This window comes from Amphiprion ocellaris, chromosome 17 (genome assembly GCF_022539595.1).
Source record: "Amphiprion ocellaris isolate individual 3 ecotype Okinawa chromosome 17, ASM2253959v1, whole genome shotgun sequence".
NCBI lineage: Eukaryota > Metazoa > Chordata > Actinopteri > Pomacentridae > Amphiprion > Amphiprion ocellaris.
The window spans coordinates 33819809-33838400 of record NC_072782.1 but is presented as its reverse complement, the minus strand read 5'-3'; the positions used below and the strand labels follow the sequence as shown (position 1 = coordinate 33838400).

Sequence of the window (18592 nt, the reverse complement as noted above, 5' to 3'; positions counted from 1 at the left end):
GTTGGTTTTTTTTTTAATTCTATTTAATTTAGTTTTTATATGTGTGTGTGTGTGTGTGTGTGTAAAAGTCTCTGAGGACCAAAATAATAAATAAAACAAAACTAAAAATAATTCAGATCTACCATCGGTCGGTCACGTGATCTACGTAGACGTCCCCCACTGCTCTGAGGGGTCCAGATGTTCCCTGTAGCTCTGCGCTAGCGCCGCTAGTCTAGAAACCGGAGACCCGAGGGAGGACATCAACAACTGATGGTCCTGATGGAGAGGAGGTTCTGCAGCGGGATTCATTTATGTACGGTGTATTTTTGCAAGATGACTGATGAAGTGAGCATCCTGTGTGTGTGCGGCTTTAAAGCATTCTTGTTGATCTTGAATTTTTTTGGTGTTTTCATATTTGTTCTTTATTTCCAAAACAGCATCAGAAGAATAAAACTTAAGAATCAGCCTGAATGTGACATTAGTGAATCCATCCTTCACAAAACCGTGACATTTAAAAAAAAAAAAAACTTTATTAGTTAGATTTTTTGTAACTAACAAATATTAGTAGAGGTGAAACTGTTTGTTGCTAAACTGGTAATTTTTAACTTTCTGTAAAAAATGAAAAACTACAACAGACAGAAAAATACTGAAATCTGAACTTTATTCAAAAACAGACAAAATTCAACCCTTAAATGTTTATTTTAAAAAAAAAATTCTTGCACTGAAAAAAGTTAAGGTTTTACTTGGATTATGTTACTTGTGACATCACTGGTGATGTCACTGGTGATGTCACTCGGACAGCCAGAGTTTAAAGGTTCGGTCGTAGGAGCTTGTGGCAATCAGCTTTCCGTCAGGGGACACGTCAACACCCATTACCTGGAAACAATGGCAAGTATGAGCCAATCTGAGAGATGGTGTCCAACAGACCAATGCAGTGCTCCAGCTGACCAATCAGAGCACAGTGTCCATACCTTCCCCTCGTGTCCGGCCAGCGTCTTCAGCGGCGTCCAGCCTGGGTGACTCCAAACCTTTGCTGTGCTGTCATAGGCTCCAGTCAACAGGAAGTGACCATCTGTGGCTACACACAGGAAGTGAGGTCACAGATATAGACAGGAAATGAGGTCAGAGGAGGCAGTGAAGGTAAAACAAAGAGAAAACTGAAAACTAAAAGAAGTTTAAAGAAAAACAGTTGTGCTTTTTAATGTCACTGAATAAATATTTTTATGTTGAAACAGTTTTTCATGTCAAAGATTTTCTCATTGAAAATCCGTTAAGGAATTTTTACGCTAACAAAAGTTTAAGGCAAAGTTTCTTACGTTAAAATTTCTCACGCTGTTAGTAAAGTTTGTTCTGTTGATACATTTTTATGTGTTTAAGTTTCTTACGTTGGAAACGAACAGCTGACAGCAGATTTTGGTGGGCAGGGACTGTGTAGAGGCACTTCCTGTTTCTCAGCTCCCACACCTTACAGGTGTTGTCACCACTTCCTGTTGCCAGGTGATACCTAACACAGAAACATTAAAAAACAAAACAACAATATTTTAACAAAGTTTTACCATTTAAACATTTGTGATGCACCTTGGTGTCAATCCAGTGTCAAAGGTTGGAGTTATAAAAAAAGTTTTATGTAGATGTAGACGTTGAAGCCTCGTCTAACCCTAAACTTGATAAATGTCTTCTCTAACCTTAAACCTGATAAATGATGTCTTCTCTAACCTTAAACCTGATAAATGATGTCTTCTCTAACCCTAAACCTGATAAATGATGTCTTCTCTAACCTTAAACCTGATAAAAGATGTCTTCTCTAACCCTAAACCTGATAAATGCCTTCTCTAACCCTAAACCTGATAAATGATGTCTTCTCTAACCTTAAACCTGATAAATGATGTCTTCTCTAACCTTAAACCTGATAAATGTCTTCTCTAACCCTAAACCTGATAAATGATGTCTTCTCTAACCTTACACCTGATAAATGTCTTCTCTAACCTTAAACCTGATAAATGATGTCTTCTCTAACCCTAAACCTGATAAATGTCTTCTATAACCCTAAACCTGATAAATGATGTCTTCTCTAACCTTAAACCTGATAAATGATGTCTTCTCTAACCCTAAACCTGATAAATGTCTTCTATAACCCTAACCCTGATAAATGATGTCTTCTCTAACCTTAAACCTGATAAATGATGTCTTCTATGACCGTAAACCTGATAAATAATGTCTTCTCTAACCCTAAACCTGATAAATGATGTCTTCTCTAACCTTAAACCTGATAAATGATGTCTTCTCTAACCCTAAACCTGATAAATGATGTGATGTCTTCTCTAACCTTAAACCTGATAAATGATGTCTTCTATGACCGTAAACCTGATAAATGATGTCTTCTCTAACCGTAAACCTGATAAATGATGTCTTCTCTAACCTTAAACCTGATAAATGTCTTCTCTAACCCTAAACCTGATAAATGATGTGATGTCTTCTCTAACCTTAAACCTGATAAATGATGTCTTCTCTAACCCTAAACCTGATAAATGTCTTCTATGACCGTAAACCTGATAAATGATGTGATGTCTTCTCTAACCTTAAACCTGATAAATGATGTCTTCTATGACCGTAAACCTGATAAATGATGTCTTCTCTAACCGTAAACCTGATAAATGATGTCTTCTCTAACCTTAAACCTGATAAATGTCTTCTCTAACCCTAAACCTGATAAATGATGTGATGTCTTCTCTAACCTTAAACCTGATAAATGATGTCTTCTCTAACCGTAAACCTGATAAATGATGTCTTCTCTAACCTTAAACCTGATAAATGTCTTCTCTAACCCTAAACCTGATAAATGATGTGATGTCTTCTCTAACCTTAAACCTGATAAATGATGTCTTCTCTAACCCTAAACCTGATAAATGTCTTCTATGACCGTAAACCTGATAAATGATGTGATGTCTTCTCTAACCTTAAACCTGATAAATGATGTCTTCTATGACCGTAAACCTGATAAATGATGTCTTCTCTAACCGTAAACCTGATAAATGATGTCTTCTCTAACCTTAAACCTGATAAATGATGTCTTCTATAACCCTAAACCTGATAAATGTCTTCTCTAACCCTAAACCTGATAAATGATGTCTTCTCTAACCTTAAACCTGATAAATGTCTTCTCTAACCCTAAACCTGATAAATGATGTCTTCTCTAACCCCAGATTTGTGTCCATAAAGGTTGACGCTGTTAAAGTCTGCAGTCTGATAAAGTTTACTTCAAACTGAACCCGCTGTCATGGACACCAACAGACGCATGTCAACAAACTGGCTGAGTGTTTCCAGTGCTGTCCTCTGATTGGCTGTGACTGACTGACCCATTAGGGGAGAAGTGCAGAGTGTAGATCTCCTTTAAATGTCCTTCCAGGAAAACGACGCAGCGTCCGGTTCGCAGATCCCACACTCTGCCAAATGCATCCAGGCCTCTGATTGGACGACAGCCGAGGTGGGCGGGCACACACACAGAGAGAGAGAGAGAGAGAGAGAGAGAGAGAGAGAGAGAGAGAGAGAGGTGTGGTTCAGAGGCACAGGGTGGGATTACAGAGACACCGGCTTTATAGTATAGTACTAGCTCTACTGCCAGGTACTACATTCAGACAGGTTACTGCAGTACCAGTATCCACTAGCAGTAATAGTACTACAGACAGTACGTACCCAGTACTAGTACTACAGACAGTACGTACCCAGTAGTACTAGTACTACAGACAGTACGTACCCAGTACTATTACTACAGACAGTACGTACCCAGTACTAGTATTACAGACAGTACGTACCCAGTAGTACTAGTACTACAGACAGTACGTACCCAGTAGTACTAGTACTACAGACAGTACATACCCAGTACTATTACTACAGACAGTACGTACCTAGTAGTACTAGTACTACTAACAGTACGTACCAAGTAGTACTAGTACTACAGACAGTACGTACCCAGTACTATTACTACAGACAGTACGTACCCAGTAGTACTAGTCCTACTAACAGTACGTACCCAGTAGTACTAGTACTACAGACAGTACGTACCCAGTACTATTACTACAGACAGTATGTACCCAGTAGTACTAGTACTACTAACAGTACGTACCCAGTAGTACTAGTACTACAGACAGTACGTACCCAGTACTATTACTACAGACAGTACGTACCCAGTACTATTACTACAGACAGTACGTACCCAGTACTATTACTACAGACAGTACGTACCCAGTACTAGTATTACAGACAGTACGTACCCAGTAGTACTAGTACTACAGACAGTACGTACCCAGTAGTACTAGTACTACAGACAGTACGTACCCAGTAGTACTATTACTACAGACAGTACGTACCCAGTACTAGTATTACAGACAGTACGTACCCAGTACTAGTATTACAGACAGTACATACCCAGTAGTACTAGTACTACAGACAGTACATACCCAGTACTAGTACTACAGACAATACGTACCCAGTAGTACTAGTACTACAGACAGTACGTACCCAGTACTATTACTACAGACAGTACGTACCCAGTAGTACTAGTACTACAGACAGTACGTACCCAGTAGTACTATTACTACAGACAGTACGTACCCAGTACTAGTATTACAGACAGTACGTACCCAGTAGTACTAGTACTACAGACAGTACGTACCCAGTAGTACTAGTACTACAGACAGTACGTACCCAGTACTATTACTACAGACAGTACGTACCCAGTACTAGTATTACAGACAGTACGTACCCAGTAGTACTAGTACTACAAACAGTACATACCCAGTACTAGTACTACAGACAATACGTACCCAGTAGTACTAGTACTACAGACAGTACGTACCCAGTACTATTACTACAGACAGTACGTACCCAGTAGTACTAGTACTACTAACAGTACGTACCCAGTACTAGTACTACAGACAGTACGTACCCAGTAGCACTAGTACTACAGACAGTACGTACCCAGTACTATTACTACAGACAGTACGTACCCAGTACTAGTATTACAGACAGTACGTACCCAGTAGTACTAGTACTACAGACAGTACGTACCCAGTAGTACTAGTACTACAGACAGTACATACCCAGTACTATTACTACAGACAGTACCTACCCAGTAGTACTAGTACTACTAACAGTACGTACCCAGTAGTACTAGTACTACAGACAGTACGTACCCAGTACTAGTACTACAGACAGTACGTACCCAGTACTAGTATTACAGACAGTACGTACCCAGTAGTACTAGTACTACAGACAGTACGTACCCAGTAGTACTAGTACTACAGACAGTACATACCCAGTACTATTACTACAGACAGTACGTACCTAGTAGTACTAGTACTACTAACAGTACGTACCCAGTAGTACTAGTACTACAGACAGTACGTACCCAGTACTATTACTACAGACAGTACGTACCCAGTAGTACTAGTCCTACTAACAGTACGTACCCAGTAGTACTAGTACTACAGACAGTACGTACCCAGTACTATTACTACAGACAGTATGTACCCAGTAGTACTAGTACTACTAACAGTACGTACCCAGTAGTACTAGTACTACAGACAGTACGTACCCAGTACTATTACTACAGACAGTACGTACCCAGTACTAGTATTACAGACAGTACGTACCCAGTAGTACTAGTACTACAGACAGTACGTACCCAGTAGTACTAGTACTACAGACAGTACATACCCAGTACTATTACTACAGACAGTACGTACCTAGTAGTACTAGTACTACTAACAGTACGTACCCAGTAGTACTAGTACTACAGACAGTACGTACCCAGTACTATTACTACAGACAGTACGTACCCAGTAGTACTAGTCCTACTAACAGTACGTACCCAGTAGTACTAGTACTACAGACAGTACGTACCCAGTACTATTACTACAGACAGTACGTACCCAGTAGTACTAGTACTACAGACAGTATGTACCCAGTAGTACTAGTACTACTAACAGTACGTACCCAGTAGTACTAGTACTACAGACAGTACGTACCCAGTACTATTACTACAGACAGTACGTACCCAGTACTATTACTACAGACAGTACGTACCCAGTACTATTACTACAGACAGTACGTACCCAGTACTAGTATTACAGACAGTACGTACCCAGTAGTACTAGTACTACAGACAGTACGTACCCAGTAGTACTAGTACTACAGACAGTACGTACCCAGTAGTACTATTACTACAGACAGTACGTACCCAGTACTAGTATTACAGACAGTACGTACCCAGTACTAGTATTACAGACAGTACATACCCAGTAGTACTAGTACTACAGACAGTACATACCCAGTACTAGTACTACAGACAATACGTACCCAGTAGTACTAGTACTACAGACAGTACGTACCCAGTACTATTACTACAGACAGTACGTACCCAGTAGTACTAGTACTACAGACAGTACGTACCCAGTAGTACTATTACTACAGACAGTACGTACCCAGTACTAGTATTACAGACAGTACGTACCCAGTAGTACTAGTACTACAGACAGTACGTACCCAGTAGTACTAGTACTACAGACAGTACGTACCCAGTACTATTACTACAGACAGTACGTACCCAGTACTAGTATTACAGACAGTACGTACCCAGTAGTACTAGTACTACAAACAGTACATACCCAGTACTAGTACTACAGACAATACGTACCCAGTAGTACTAGTACTACAGACAGTACGTACCCAGTACTATTACTACAGACAGTACGTACCCAGTAGTACTAGTACTACTAACAGTACGTACCCAGTACTAGTACTACAGACAGTACGTACCCAGTAGCACTAGTACTACAGACAGTACGTACCCAGTACTATTACTACAGACAGTACGTACCCAGTACTAGTATTACAGACAGTACGTACCCAGTAGTACTAGTACTACAGACAGTACGTACCCAGTAGTACTAGTACTACAGACAGTACATACCCAGTACTATTACTACAGACAGTACCTACCCAGTAGTACTAGTACTACTAACAGTACGTACCCAGTAGTACTAGTACTACAGACAGTACGTACCCAGTACTATTACTACAGACAGTACGTACCCAGTAGTACTAGTACTACTAACAGTACATACCCAATAGTACTAGTACTACAGACAGTACGTACCCAGTACTATTACTACAGACAGTACGTACCCAGTACTAGTATTACAGACAGTACGTACCCAGTACTATTACTACAGACAGTACGTACCCAGTAGTACTAGTACTACAGACAGTACGTACCCAGTAGTACTAGTACTACAGACAGTACGTACCCAGTAGTACTAGTACTACAGACAGTACGTACCCAGTACTATTACTACAGACAGTACGTACCCAGTACTATTACTACAGACAGTACGTACCCAGTACTAGTATTACAGACAGTACATACCCAGTAGTACTAGTACTACAGACAGTACGTACCCAGTAGTACTAGTACTACAGACAGTACGTACCCAGTAGTACTATTACTACAGACAGTACGTACCCAGTAGTACTATTACTACAGACAGTACGTACCCAGTACTAGTATTACAGACAGTACGTACCCAGTACTAGTATTACAGACAGTACATACCCAGTAGTACTAGTACTACAGACAGTACATACCCAGTACTAGTACTACAGACAATACGTACCCAGTAGTACTAGTACTACAGACAGTACGTACCCAGTACTATTACTACAGACAGTACGTACCCAGTACTATTACTACAGACAGTACGTACCCAGTAGTACTAGTACTACAGACAGTACGTACCCAGTAGTACTATTACTACAGACAGTACGTACCCAGTAGTACTATTACTACAGACAGTACGTACCCAGTACTAGTATTACAGACAGTACGTACCCAGTAGTACTAGTACTACAGACAGTACGTACCCAGTAGTACTAGTACTACAGACAGTACGTACCCAGTAGTACTAGTACTACAGACAGTACGTACCCAGTACTAGTATTACAGATAGTACGTACCCAGTAGTACTAGTACTACAAACAGTACATACCCAGTACTAGTACTACAGACAATACGTACCCAGTAGTACTAGTACTACAGACAGTACGTACCCAGTACTATTACTACAGACAGTACGTACCCAGTAGTACTAGTACTACTAACAGTACGTACCCAGTACTAGTACTACAGACAGTACGTACCCAGTAGCACTAGTACTACAGACAGTACGTACCCAGTACTATTACTACAGACAGTACGTACCCAGTACTAGTATTACAGACAGTACGTACCCAGTAGTACTAGTACTACAGACAGTACGTACCCAGTAGTACTAGTACTACAGACAGTACATACCCAGTACTATTACTACAGACAGTACCTACCCAGTAGTACTAGTACTACTAACAGTACGTACCCAGTAGTACTAGTACTACAGACAGTACGTACCCAGTACTATTACTACAGACAGTACGTACCCAGTAGTACTAGTACTACTAACAGTACTTACCCAATAGTACTAGTACTACAGACAGTACGTACCCAGTACTATTACTACAGACAGTACGTACCCAGTACTAGTATTACAGACAGTACGTACCCAGTACTATTACTACAGACAGTACGTACCCAGTAGTACTAGTACTACAGACAGTACGTACCCAGTACTATTACTACAGACAGTACGTACCCAGTAGTACTAGTACTACAGACAGTACATACCCAGTAGTACTAGTACTACAGACAGTACATACCCAGTACTAGTACTACAGACAATACGTACCCAGTAGTACTAGTACTACAGACAGTACGTACCCAGTACTATTACTACAGACAGTACGTACCCAGTAGTACTAGTACTACAGACAGTACGTACCAAGTAGTACTAGTACTACAGACAGTACGTACCCAGTACTATTACTACAGACAGTACGTCCCCAGTACTAGTATTACAGACAGTATGTACCCAGTAGTACTAGTACTACAGACAGTACGTACCCAGTAGTACTAGTACTACAGACAGTACGTACCCAGTAGTACTAGTACTACAGACAGTACGTACCCAGTACTATTACTACAGACAGTACGTACCCAGTATTAGTATTACAGACAGTACGTACCCAGTAGTACTAGTACTACAGACAGTACATACCCAGTACTAGTACTACAGACAATACGTACCCAGTAGTACTAGTACAACAGACAATACGTACCCAGTAGTACTAGTACTACAGACAGTACGTACCCAGTAGCAGTACGAGTACTACAGACAATACGTACCCAGTAGCCACCAGGGAACCGTCCTGGTGGAACGTCAGGTCGTGGACTCCTTTGCTGTGACCTTCCTGATGGAGGATCTCTTCCTGAACCTCGAGGTCCCACAGACGCCAAGAGTTGTCATAGCTGTACACACAAGTACTGCGAATCAGTACACACAGTATTAAAACACACAGACTTGGTGTCACTGCTCTGATTACTGTATCAGTACTCTGATTACTCCGGGTACTTGCTGTGGATTACCAGGTTGTTCCCAGGAATCTCCCAGAAGGATGCCATGACACTCGAGACACTCGCTCACTGTGACCCTCGATGTCGGCCACCGGCTCATCGCTACGGTAACCAGACAGACGTGATTATTATTCAGGTCTTCTCTACTCTACTTTGTTCTTTCCTTTCCTCCTTTTTACCTCTCGAGGTTCCACAGTTTCACCGACCCATCAGCAGCACAGGAGGCCAAGCTGACGTCTGATTGGTCGAGAGAGACCCCGGCCTGCGGACGGAAGACGACGGCGCCCACGTTGGTGTTGTGTCCTTCAGCCAATCAGAGAGCAGGGACGGACAGAGTCTCAGTCATAAGGGACAATTGGTTATTAAATCTAATAACTGTATGTAATAATTACGTGAATAACTGATGAAAACATGTCAATAAAATGTGAAGCTCCGCCCACCTCTGAGTGTGCGGATCAGGCTGCAGTCTGGGATGGACCACAGCTTACACAGACCACTCCTGGAGGGCAGTTAGCATGTTAGCAGTGAGCTAAAACACAGTACAGACCTGTGCTGCAGTCATTCATGCTAATGCTATTGCTATCTTATCTCTTCCTGCAAGCTGCTCTCATGCTAAGTGTAACTAGCGTGTGCTAATGCTAGCAGTGGGTGGGGCTTGTACCAGGAGGCGGTGGCCAGCATTTTGGAGTTCGGGCTGAAGTGGCAGAAGCTGATTGGTCGATCGTCACCAATCTGACTGCAGAAATTGTTCAGATTCTGAAGAAGAAGAAGAAAAAAAAAACTTTTTAATCTCAGTATTACATCAGTCAGTTAGATGTCTGGGACGCTTACCTGGTCTTTAACCAGTTTCTGCTGCTTTGGTGTTCAAGAAATTAACCACAGGTGCACTAGAGGGGTAACAATGAGATAACCCCAGACAGGAAGGGGATAAAAGGTGAAGGCCACTGACATTGTGTCCCTCCTCATGTTTCTGACGTTTTTTTTCCAAGTTATTTTTTGGCTTTATTTGACAGGTTAGTGAAGAGGCAGACAGGAAAGCAGGAAGAAGAACGGCGGGAAAGACCTGCAGCAAAAGGCCGTGAGCTGGAATCCAACCCTGCATCGGAGACCAGGACCCTGTTCATGGAGGTTCTATCTGGGCACCTCCTTCTTATGTTTTCTGACGGTTTTTTCACTAGTTTTGATTTGGCTAGGGTCAGTGTCACTACTGGCAGCATGAGGCCATTCCTGGACCCTACAGAGGTTGCACAGGAAGTCCAAATCCTCCAGGATGGCACATCAATACCTGCCATTGTCAGAAGGATTGCTGTGTCTCCCAGCACAGTCTCATGGAGGAGATTCCAAGAGACAGGCAGTTACTCTAGGAGAGCTGGACAGGACCATAGAAGGTCCTCAATCCATCAGCATGACAGGTATCTGCTTGTCCTCAAAAATCTGAGATCTTTGGTTCCACCCGCCGTGTCTTTGTGAGACCAGAGAAGGTGAAGGGATGGTCTCTACATGCATGGTTCCCACCATGAAGCATGGAGGAGGAGGTGTGATGGTCATTGTTGGGGATTTATTCCAAACTGAAGGAACCCTGAACCAGCATGGCTACCACAGCATCGTGCAGCGACATGACATCCCATCTGGTTTGGTTTAGTTGGACCATCATTTATTTTCCAGCAGGACAATGACCCCAAACACACCTCAGGGCTGTGGAAGGACTATCTGACCAAGAAGGAGATGATGGACATGATCTGGCCTCCACAGTCACCTGACTTGAACCCAATCCAGATGTTTGGGATGAGATGGACCTCAGAGGGAAGGAAAAGGACCAACAAGAGCTCAGCATCTCTGGAACTCCTTCAAGACTGTTGGAGAACCATTTCAGGTTCTACCTCATGAAGCTCATCCAGAGAATAACAAGAGAGTTCAAAGCAGGAATCAGAGAATCCAAAATATTAAACATGTTCTGACTTATTTCACGCTTTGTTTCCTCCATAATTCCAGATGTTCATTCATAGTTTGATGCCTTCAGTGAGAATCTACAATGGAAATAGTCATGAAGATAAAGAATAACCATGAAATGAGAAGAATGAGAAGGTGTGTAAAAAAACTAGACTGTTAGTGTAGAAATTTCTCAACTGTGGGATGAACAAAGGGTTATCTTATCTTATATCATCAAGTGATCAGTTTTGTGACCTGATGTGAACAAAAACACAACATGACTGACAGTGCAACCCGACATGGATCATACCATCATGGATCAGACCATCAGACCAGCTGCACCAACATCAGCCCTGATGTCAGCTGCGCTGTCTAATGGATTGATGGTTATTTTGCCGGTTGTGTTGCTGGTTGTGCTGTACGTTGGGTTATCTGTTGTGGTGCTGGTCTTGTTGTCGGTTGTGTCGTGGTGCCAGTCGTATTCTGTTTCTGGTCAGGTTGTCTGTTGTGATGCTGTATTGACTACTTCATGTTTCTACCTAGGAAGACCAAATTAAAACCTCACCCTCAGGCTCTTGTGCAACTCTTGCTGCCGAATCGTCCTGGTTCCCTCAGTAACATCCTTCTGAGCACGTGCAGCCTCCAGACGCCTCATCGCCCTGGTGGACCAATCACAGCAAGAGCTTGTGAGTAATAACCAAAGAGATTCCCCTGTGTGAGTCAGTCCATAAGCACTTTTCATTCAAATTCATTTTCCATGCTGCTTCATGAAGCTAAATTTTCGCCCAGCTGTGGGTGGAGTCACACATCAGAACGCCTTTTTAAAAATCATTCTTCACTAATCAAATCATGGCTTCATGAGGACATGACCCAAAGTAAAGTAGAAGCTGATTTCATTATCACAGGATCTTTATGTGTTAGTTTGCAAAGAAATTTAGATTTCTGACAGTATTTAGATTAGAACCAGCTCTGTCATTATTACAAACTGTCAGAAGACAACCTGATGTTGGTCCTGGATGAATCACTTCCCTCTGTCTTCTATCTATCTATCTGTCTATCTGTCTGTCTGTCTGTCTGTCTGTCTGTCTGTCTGTCTGTCTGTCTGTCTGTCTGTCTGTCTGTCAGGTTGTGTTACTTGTTGTCATGGTACCTGTTGCTGCTAAACTCCCACAATGGTCTCTGCTTTAACTGTAGTCTGAGTGACGCCTCCTCTGGTCTCTACAGTAATAAACAGGAAGAGACTCCCCCTGCTGGAACAACCAGGAACTACAGCTGATTGTTAACACTAATACATTTTAATCGGTTAAATGATTTACCACAATTCTTTGACTGTTTCAATGACACACCGAGTACAATCTCTGACTGCTGAGCAGATGACCCCCAGTTATACTGAGTTACTCAAACTTGAAGCAACTCTTAGAGACATAAAGTCCTGGACGAGCTGTAACTTTCTTCTTTCTCATTGAGACAAACTAAAATGACAGTATTTGTCCACAGACCCCTCAGAAACACACTGTGGAACCAGATAGTTCCTCTGGATGGCATTACCTCAGCCTCAGTTCTACTGTCAGGAACTTTGGAGTTATTTTTTAGATCTTTCCAGAAGCACCAGCTGACAGCCAATCAGCTGACAGCTCATTTCACTTTAGTACAATACATTTAATTAACCGGATTTGACTCTGACGGCATCCATTTTACCCCCAGCAGCCTTTAGAAAACTAAACATGATAAAGAAACATGCTGATCTGTACTCCTATGGTGCAGCTTATTATGGGATGGCAGGGATCAATGGGACAGGCTGATTATTGAGGCCAATATTCCCCATTTCCTGTTTATCGGTATCGTTTTTGGTGACAATTACTGAATATCGGCCTCCTCTCTGCATCACTCTGTGGTCAGCAAAGTCCTGCCCACAGCTCTATCTGATTGGTCAGAAGGAACGGCCAGGTATTGGAGGTCACTGTTTACAGACAGGAACAGAGAAGAGCATCATCAGACTGCAGCAGCTCCAAGGTAGCAGATGTTTTAATAGAATCTAAAATCAATCAGTGCTGGAAAATCAAACCAACTGATTGGCTCTGCAGAATGAGGGCGTCCTGATTGGCTAATAAAAATCCTCTGGAAGGAAAAAGCTCTCTGACTGGTCAGTCTGTCGATGACTTGCCGTGGAAGAGAGTATTTGGCCAACCAGAGCCGAGCATCCTTCAGGGAGGCGGAGCCTTCGTGGTACCACGTCTGCTGGCACTGTGATTGGTCAGAGAGGAAATGTTAATCTGTGGTTGGAGAGGACTGACAGCAGAAAGACAAGGGTTTAGTACGAAGTCAGACTAAGGTATGAGCAGGTGTGTTGGTTTTTAATGTGACACACTCCATCCGTCACCATGGTAACCAATGGTTCATCTTTCTACCTGAGTATATCCAGGTCTTCTCCTGATCATTCAGATTCTCAGATTTTATCTGTGAACCTGTTAAATCCACTGAATGAAGCTCCAGCAGGACAATTGGACGTTACCATGGAAACTTGCATGTATTCAGCTGGTGATGTAGAAATAAATATGTTTAAATATTAAATCTGTTTTCCTGTTTGGTCTGTTTACTCTGCAGTTGATAGATCACTGATCATCTATTGGTATATAATACAGAGAACATTCCACCAAGAACACTAAGTTCACTTTAATTTGTCCAAAAACTAAAGTTTCCTTTATTATGGGCTGCTGTAGGACCTAAAAGTGGAGCATCATGTTTGAACAGATCGAGTGTCTAGATGTCTCTAGATATTTCTAATTGTCTCTGGATGTTTCTAGATGGCTCTAGATGTTTCTAATTGTCTCTAGATGTTTCTAGATGGCTCTAGATGTTTCTAATTGTCTCTAGATGTTTCTAGATGGCTCTAGATGTTTCTAATTGTCTCTAGATGTTTCTAGATGGCTCTAGATGTTTCTAATTGTCTCTAGATGTTTCTAGATGCCTCTAGATGTTTCTAATTGTCTCTAGATGTTTCTAATTGTCTCTAGATATTTCTAATGGTCTCTAGATGTTTCTGGGTGTTTCTGGACATGCTGACCTCATCATGGGATCTCTTGGCTCTCTCTTCGTCCTTCCTGGACTTCTTCAGAGCATCAGGACCAACAACGGACAGAACGCTGCGCAGTCTGAACACAAACACAGCAATAACTAACAATTAGAACTCTCTCACAGGAAGATATTCTGATCTGAACTACAGTGACTCCTCACATTCAGTAGAAGATAACTTCTCTTTACGGTTCTTGACATTGAGGCTTCATCATTGCTAACGGATTGATTCCCTGCTGCAGATCCCAGCACGTTTAATAAAAGTAGATTCAGGTTATGGGATCTCTGCTCGTGAAATGTTTTAATCAGAGCGTTTCTTTAAAAGTCAAAGTAAAAGCGCTTAGTTTGTCCCACCTCTCCCGGCGGTCAGCTGGTCCCTCTCCAAACAGCGTGATTGGCTCTCCGAGCGCTCGGAGGCCAGCCTTCACCTCGGCGTCGTCGGTGGAGACGGTGATCTGCCGCGCTCGCCGCCGCCGCTCAAACTCAGCGAGCGCTTCCTGCTGCCGCTCACTGACCCGCTCCTCCATCTCCAGGGTTTCCCCTGCAAGGCATCATGGGAAACACAGTCCCATCAGAGCATCATGGGAAACAGAGTCCCATCAGCTGATCAGAGACCATGTGACCTACCTGATGAGATGTTGATGTTTCCTGCCTCTATTCCAGCTTTCACCGCATCGCTGCTCGCCGTTGTGCTGCTCGCCGCCTCGCCTCTCAGACGCTCGCGCTCCTTCTCCTCCAGGCTGCCGTAGAAAACACGACTCTTCTTCACGGCCGGAGCCACGTCCTCCTCGTCCGACATTTCAGCTGAGGGTTAGGGTTCTTCTCCTGTTGGACAGAAGCAGAAACAGTCAAACTGGGAGCACTGATCCCAGCACAGACTCAGACTGGGAGCACTGGTCCCAGCAGACTTCCGTCATCAGACGTCTCAGATATAATCGAACTGAAGTTTCTGCTCAGATTCTTTTTCTTTAATATTTTACTTCCTGTTCCTTTCAGTAATAATAATAGGACCAATAATAATAATAATAATAATAACCCAAACACAGAAATGCTTTGATTTATGAAATAATTAATAAATAAAACGAGGATTTACATAAAGTCTGACACATCACATCGCTTTCATTATATTCTTTAGCTTTTACATGTTTTTGTCTTTTTCTGCTGTTTTATTCCATCTGTGAAATGTATTAAATATCCCCTCCCTGCTCTGATTTGTTTAATATAAATTATTTTCATTTTTAACATGTTTTTAATGTTCTGAAGCTGTGATGTTTGTAGAAATATTACAGATTTTACTGGATTTAGCTCACTGATCAGCTCACAGCAGAACAACCTGCAGCAGCTGATAATACAGATATTCTGAATAATAAACCAGAGACTTTTAGAGGGTTACTGAAGCTCCTGTTGGTCTAAAATAGAGATAGGTTAGGGTCTGGGTTATTGTTAGAGGGTTTAGGGCCTGGGTGAAGGAGTTAAAACGGTTAGGTAGGGTAGGTTTAGGGAGTTAGAGGGATAGATAGGGTAGGTTTAAGTTGAGGGGTTAGGGTTATTGTTAGGGTTAGAGGGTTTAGGGGGTTAGATAAGAAGAATTCTGTCAGAAAACAATAAATAAAGAATCATAAATAAACCGATCAGATGGAATCATTTCCTATCAGAACTCTGGTTCATTCTCTGATTTTTCTAAATCTATTTTTAAATTAAATAAAAGCAAAAACTCTACTGAGCACGCGCAGCTAGCATTAGCATTAGCATCATACTAGCTTCAATCTAGACCCGCTGTGACGTCACCCTGCTTCACACGGGAACACCTGAGCAGACGCACCTGTGCAGGTGTGATTCAGGCCACTAACGCTCCCCGTAGAAGCTCCAGACCGATTTAAATCCACAGAAACGGACAAACTCACCAATAACCGACCGGAGGTTGACGCTCTGCACCCGGAGGTAGAAGCTGCTCCGCTTCCGGGTCAAAGGGTGCACTTCCGGCGTTCCCAGCAGCAGTGGAGGGAAAATCCCCCCAAAATACAACAGAATTAACCAAAAAAATAACTAATAAATACACCCGAACCTGCGGTTAACTCACCTGACAGGTAAGGCTGCAGGTCAGCGCTCTGACGGCTCACACCTGACGGAAGGAACAAGCTCTGTTTCCGGTTAAACTCACGGAATTTACCGTTAGCCGTTTGCTTAGCATCAGACTGCTGTTAGCCGTTAGGTTAGCATCTAACCCTAACCCTAGTATTATAGTACTTTAATAGTGTATTACTTTAATACTGTACTACTTTAGTACTGTAGTACTTTCATACTGTAGTACTTTAGTACTGTAGTACTGTTAGCCTTCATATTGAGCTCCATTATTGGTGTTTATTGTTTAAATATTACAGAATAATGACTAATGGTTTCCCTCAGGAACATTCTGAAACTTTATCTTTCATACGTGTAAATTCATCAGGTCATACGTGTCTGTATTCATCATGCCTCGTCCGTTCTCTCTGAAACCCTTACATCGTATTTTTTAGCTTTTTTGTCCTTTTCTAGTTCTTCTGCTTCTTTTCTGTGTCCAGCTGCTGTTTGACATTTAGAGTATTAATAAAGTTTATCTAACACCGGTTTATATTTACACTCCACAGGAAGCATGTTCTCCTCATATCTTTAAACATACATGTGCTGTTCAACCTATGTGAAGTGGAACTGTTTGTTTGCTTTCAGGTTTGATTGGGGCTGCTGGTCTGCAGGTGAGAACCGAAGAACCAGGATGCTTAGGAGGAAACCAACTCGTCTGGAGTTGAAGATCGACGACACCGAAGAGTTCGAGAGTGTCAAGAAGGAGCTGGAGGTTGGAACCGCTGATTCACCTGTAGAGCACACACCTGGAACTGTTACCTGTAGAACACTTGTAGAACACACAGCTGGGCCTGTTACCTGTAGAACACCTGTAATCTACCTGTAGATTACCTTTAGACTACCTGTAATCTACCTGTAGATTACCTGTAGAACACCTGTTGTCTACCTCTAATCTACCTGTAGAACACCTGTAGATTACCTGTAGAACACCTATAGATTACCTTTAGACTACCTGTTGTCTACCTGTAGAACACCTGTAGATTACCTGTAATCTACCTGTAGACTACCTAAGGCACACCTGTTGCTCTGAGAACCGGACCATATCTCAGTGTTCCTGACTTCCTAACAGACTTTCTAACAAATTGATCTTTGCTGATGGTTCTGACTTGAGTCAATTCAAGTCTGAAATCAGTTCCTCAATAATCCGTTCTGATGGATGAGCTGATAAGTTTCCTTCCTTCAGGCCAGGAAGCGTCAGCGGGAGGAGGCGGAGTCAGGAGGTGGCGTGGAAGGGGCGTCTGTCATCAGCGTTGACATAATTGGGGGCGGAGCCTCTGCATCGGCCACATCATCCACGGCTTCGAGGGCGGAGCTTATCAACGAGCGAATCGGCTACAAGCCCCACCCCAAACCAGCAGCATTGCCGACCTTATTTGGAAGTTTACAGTTTTAATAAACATGGAGACTGTTTGTTTGTTTGTTTGTTCCAACAATCCAATCAGAAAATACTGGAAAAGTACTGTAGTACTAAAAGACCTGCAGTAAAAGTACTGTAGTACTGAAACACCTGCAGTAAAAGTACTGTAGTATTTAAACACCTGCAGTAAAAGTACTGTAGTAGTACAGTACTTGCATTAAAGCTACAGTAATTTTACAGTATCTGCAATAAAAGTATTATATGATTACAGTACATGTAGTTTTTCAGTGGATTTCCTGGTCTCACTGCTGTAGGAAGAAAACTACATCTTTAAACCAATCACACCCACTGTGGGCGGAGCTTAGCCCCTTAATAGTACCGCTGGTAACTGCAGTAGCTGTAGTAGAAGTAATACAGTATTAAAGTACTAAAGGATTACAGTACAGGCAGTAAAAGTACCGTGGCATTAAAGTATCTGTATGGCATATTTTACAGCACCTGCAGTAAAAGTATTGCAGTATTCTAGTATCTGAAGTACCAACAGTAGTTGATCCAGAACTACGTCTAACCTGATACCGTGATTGATTATTGATTGTCTTTCATCACAGCTTCTGGTTCCCAACGTGGCGTTC

The 18592-nt window shown here is 42.2% G+C and overlaps 2 protein-coding genes across 3 annotated transcripts; one reads left to right on the top strand and one right to left on the bottom strand.

The window, feature by feature from the left end:
* Positions 1–623: 623 nt before the first annotated feature.
* prpf4 (PRP4 pre-mRNA processing factor 4 homolog (yeast)) lies at positions 624–16513 on the bottom strand. Of its 2 annotated transcripts, none has more exons than XM_023263850.3 (15): positions 16387–16513; positions 15110–15307; positions 14837–15023; positions 14475–14562; positions 13575–13654; positions 11976–12069; positions 10143–10237; positions 9922–9980; positions 9661–9784; positions 9494–9583; positions 9254–9376; positions 3336–3443; positions 1365–1483; positions 951–1057; positions 624–855 (listed from the first exon to the last, which is right to left on the bottom strand). In XM_023263850.3, the coding sequence occupies exons 2-15, from the start codon at positions 15279–15281 to the stop codon at positions 769–771; spliced, it is 1533 nt and encodes a 510-aa protein (XP_023119618.1). In that variant the 5' UTR covers positions 15282–15307; positions 16387–16513; the 3' UTR covers positions 624–768. The 2 variants fall into 2 exon arrangements, with proteins under 2 accessions (XP_023119618.1, XP_023119617.1); XM_023263849.3 differs by having other exon boundaries at positions 16305–16441.
* cdc26 (cell division cycle 26 homolog) lies at positions 16431–18233 on the top strand. Its single transcript, XM_023263851.2, has 3 exons — positions 16431–16569; positions 17189–17315; positions 17787–18233. The coding sequence occupies exons 2-3, from the start codon at positions 17235–17237 to the stop codon at positions 17994–17996; spliced, it is 291 nt and encodes a 96-aa protein (XP_023119619.1). The 5' UTR covers positions 16431–16569; positions 17189–17234; the 3' UTR covers positions 17997–18233.
* The last annotated feature ends 359 nt before the right edge of the window (positions 18234–18592 follow it).

Excerpts from the sequence above, each read along its gene's own strand:
- prpf4 (XM_023263850.3), bottom strand. The coding sequence starts at position 15,281 with ATGTCGGACGAGGAGGACGTGGCTCCGGCCGTGAAGAAGAGTCGTGTT. Across the intron at positions 13,655-14,474 it reads CCAAGAGATCCCATGATGAG|TGCCAGCAGACGTGGTACCA; the intron begins GTCAGCATGTCC and ends GACCAATCACAG. Across the intron at positions 9,584-9,660 it reads AAACTGTGGAACCTCGAGAG|CGATGAGCCGGTGGCCGACA; the intron begins GTAAAAAGGAGG and ends TGGTTACCGTAG.
- cdc26 (XM_023263851.2), top strand. The coding sequence starts at position 17,235 with ATGCTTAGGAGGAAACCAACTCGTCTGGAGTTGAAGATCGACGACACC. Across the intron at positions 17,316-17,786 it reads GTGTCAAGAAGGAGCTGGAG|GCCAGGAAGCGTCAGCGGGA; the intron begins GTTGGAACCGCT and ends TCCTTCCTTCAG.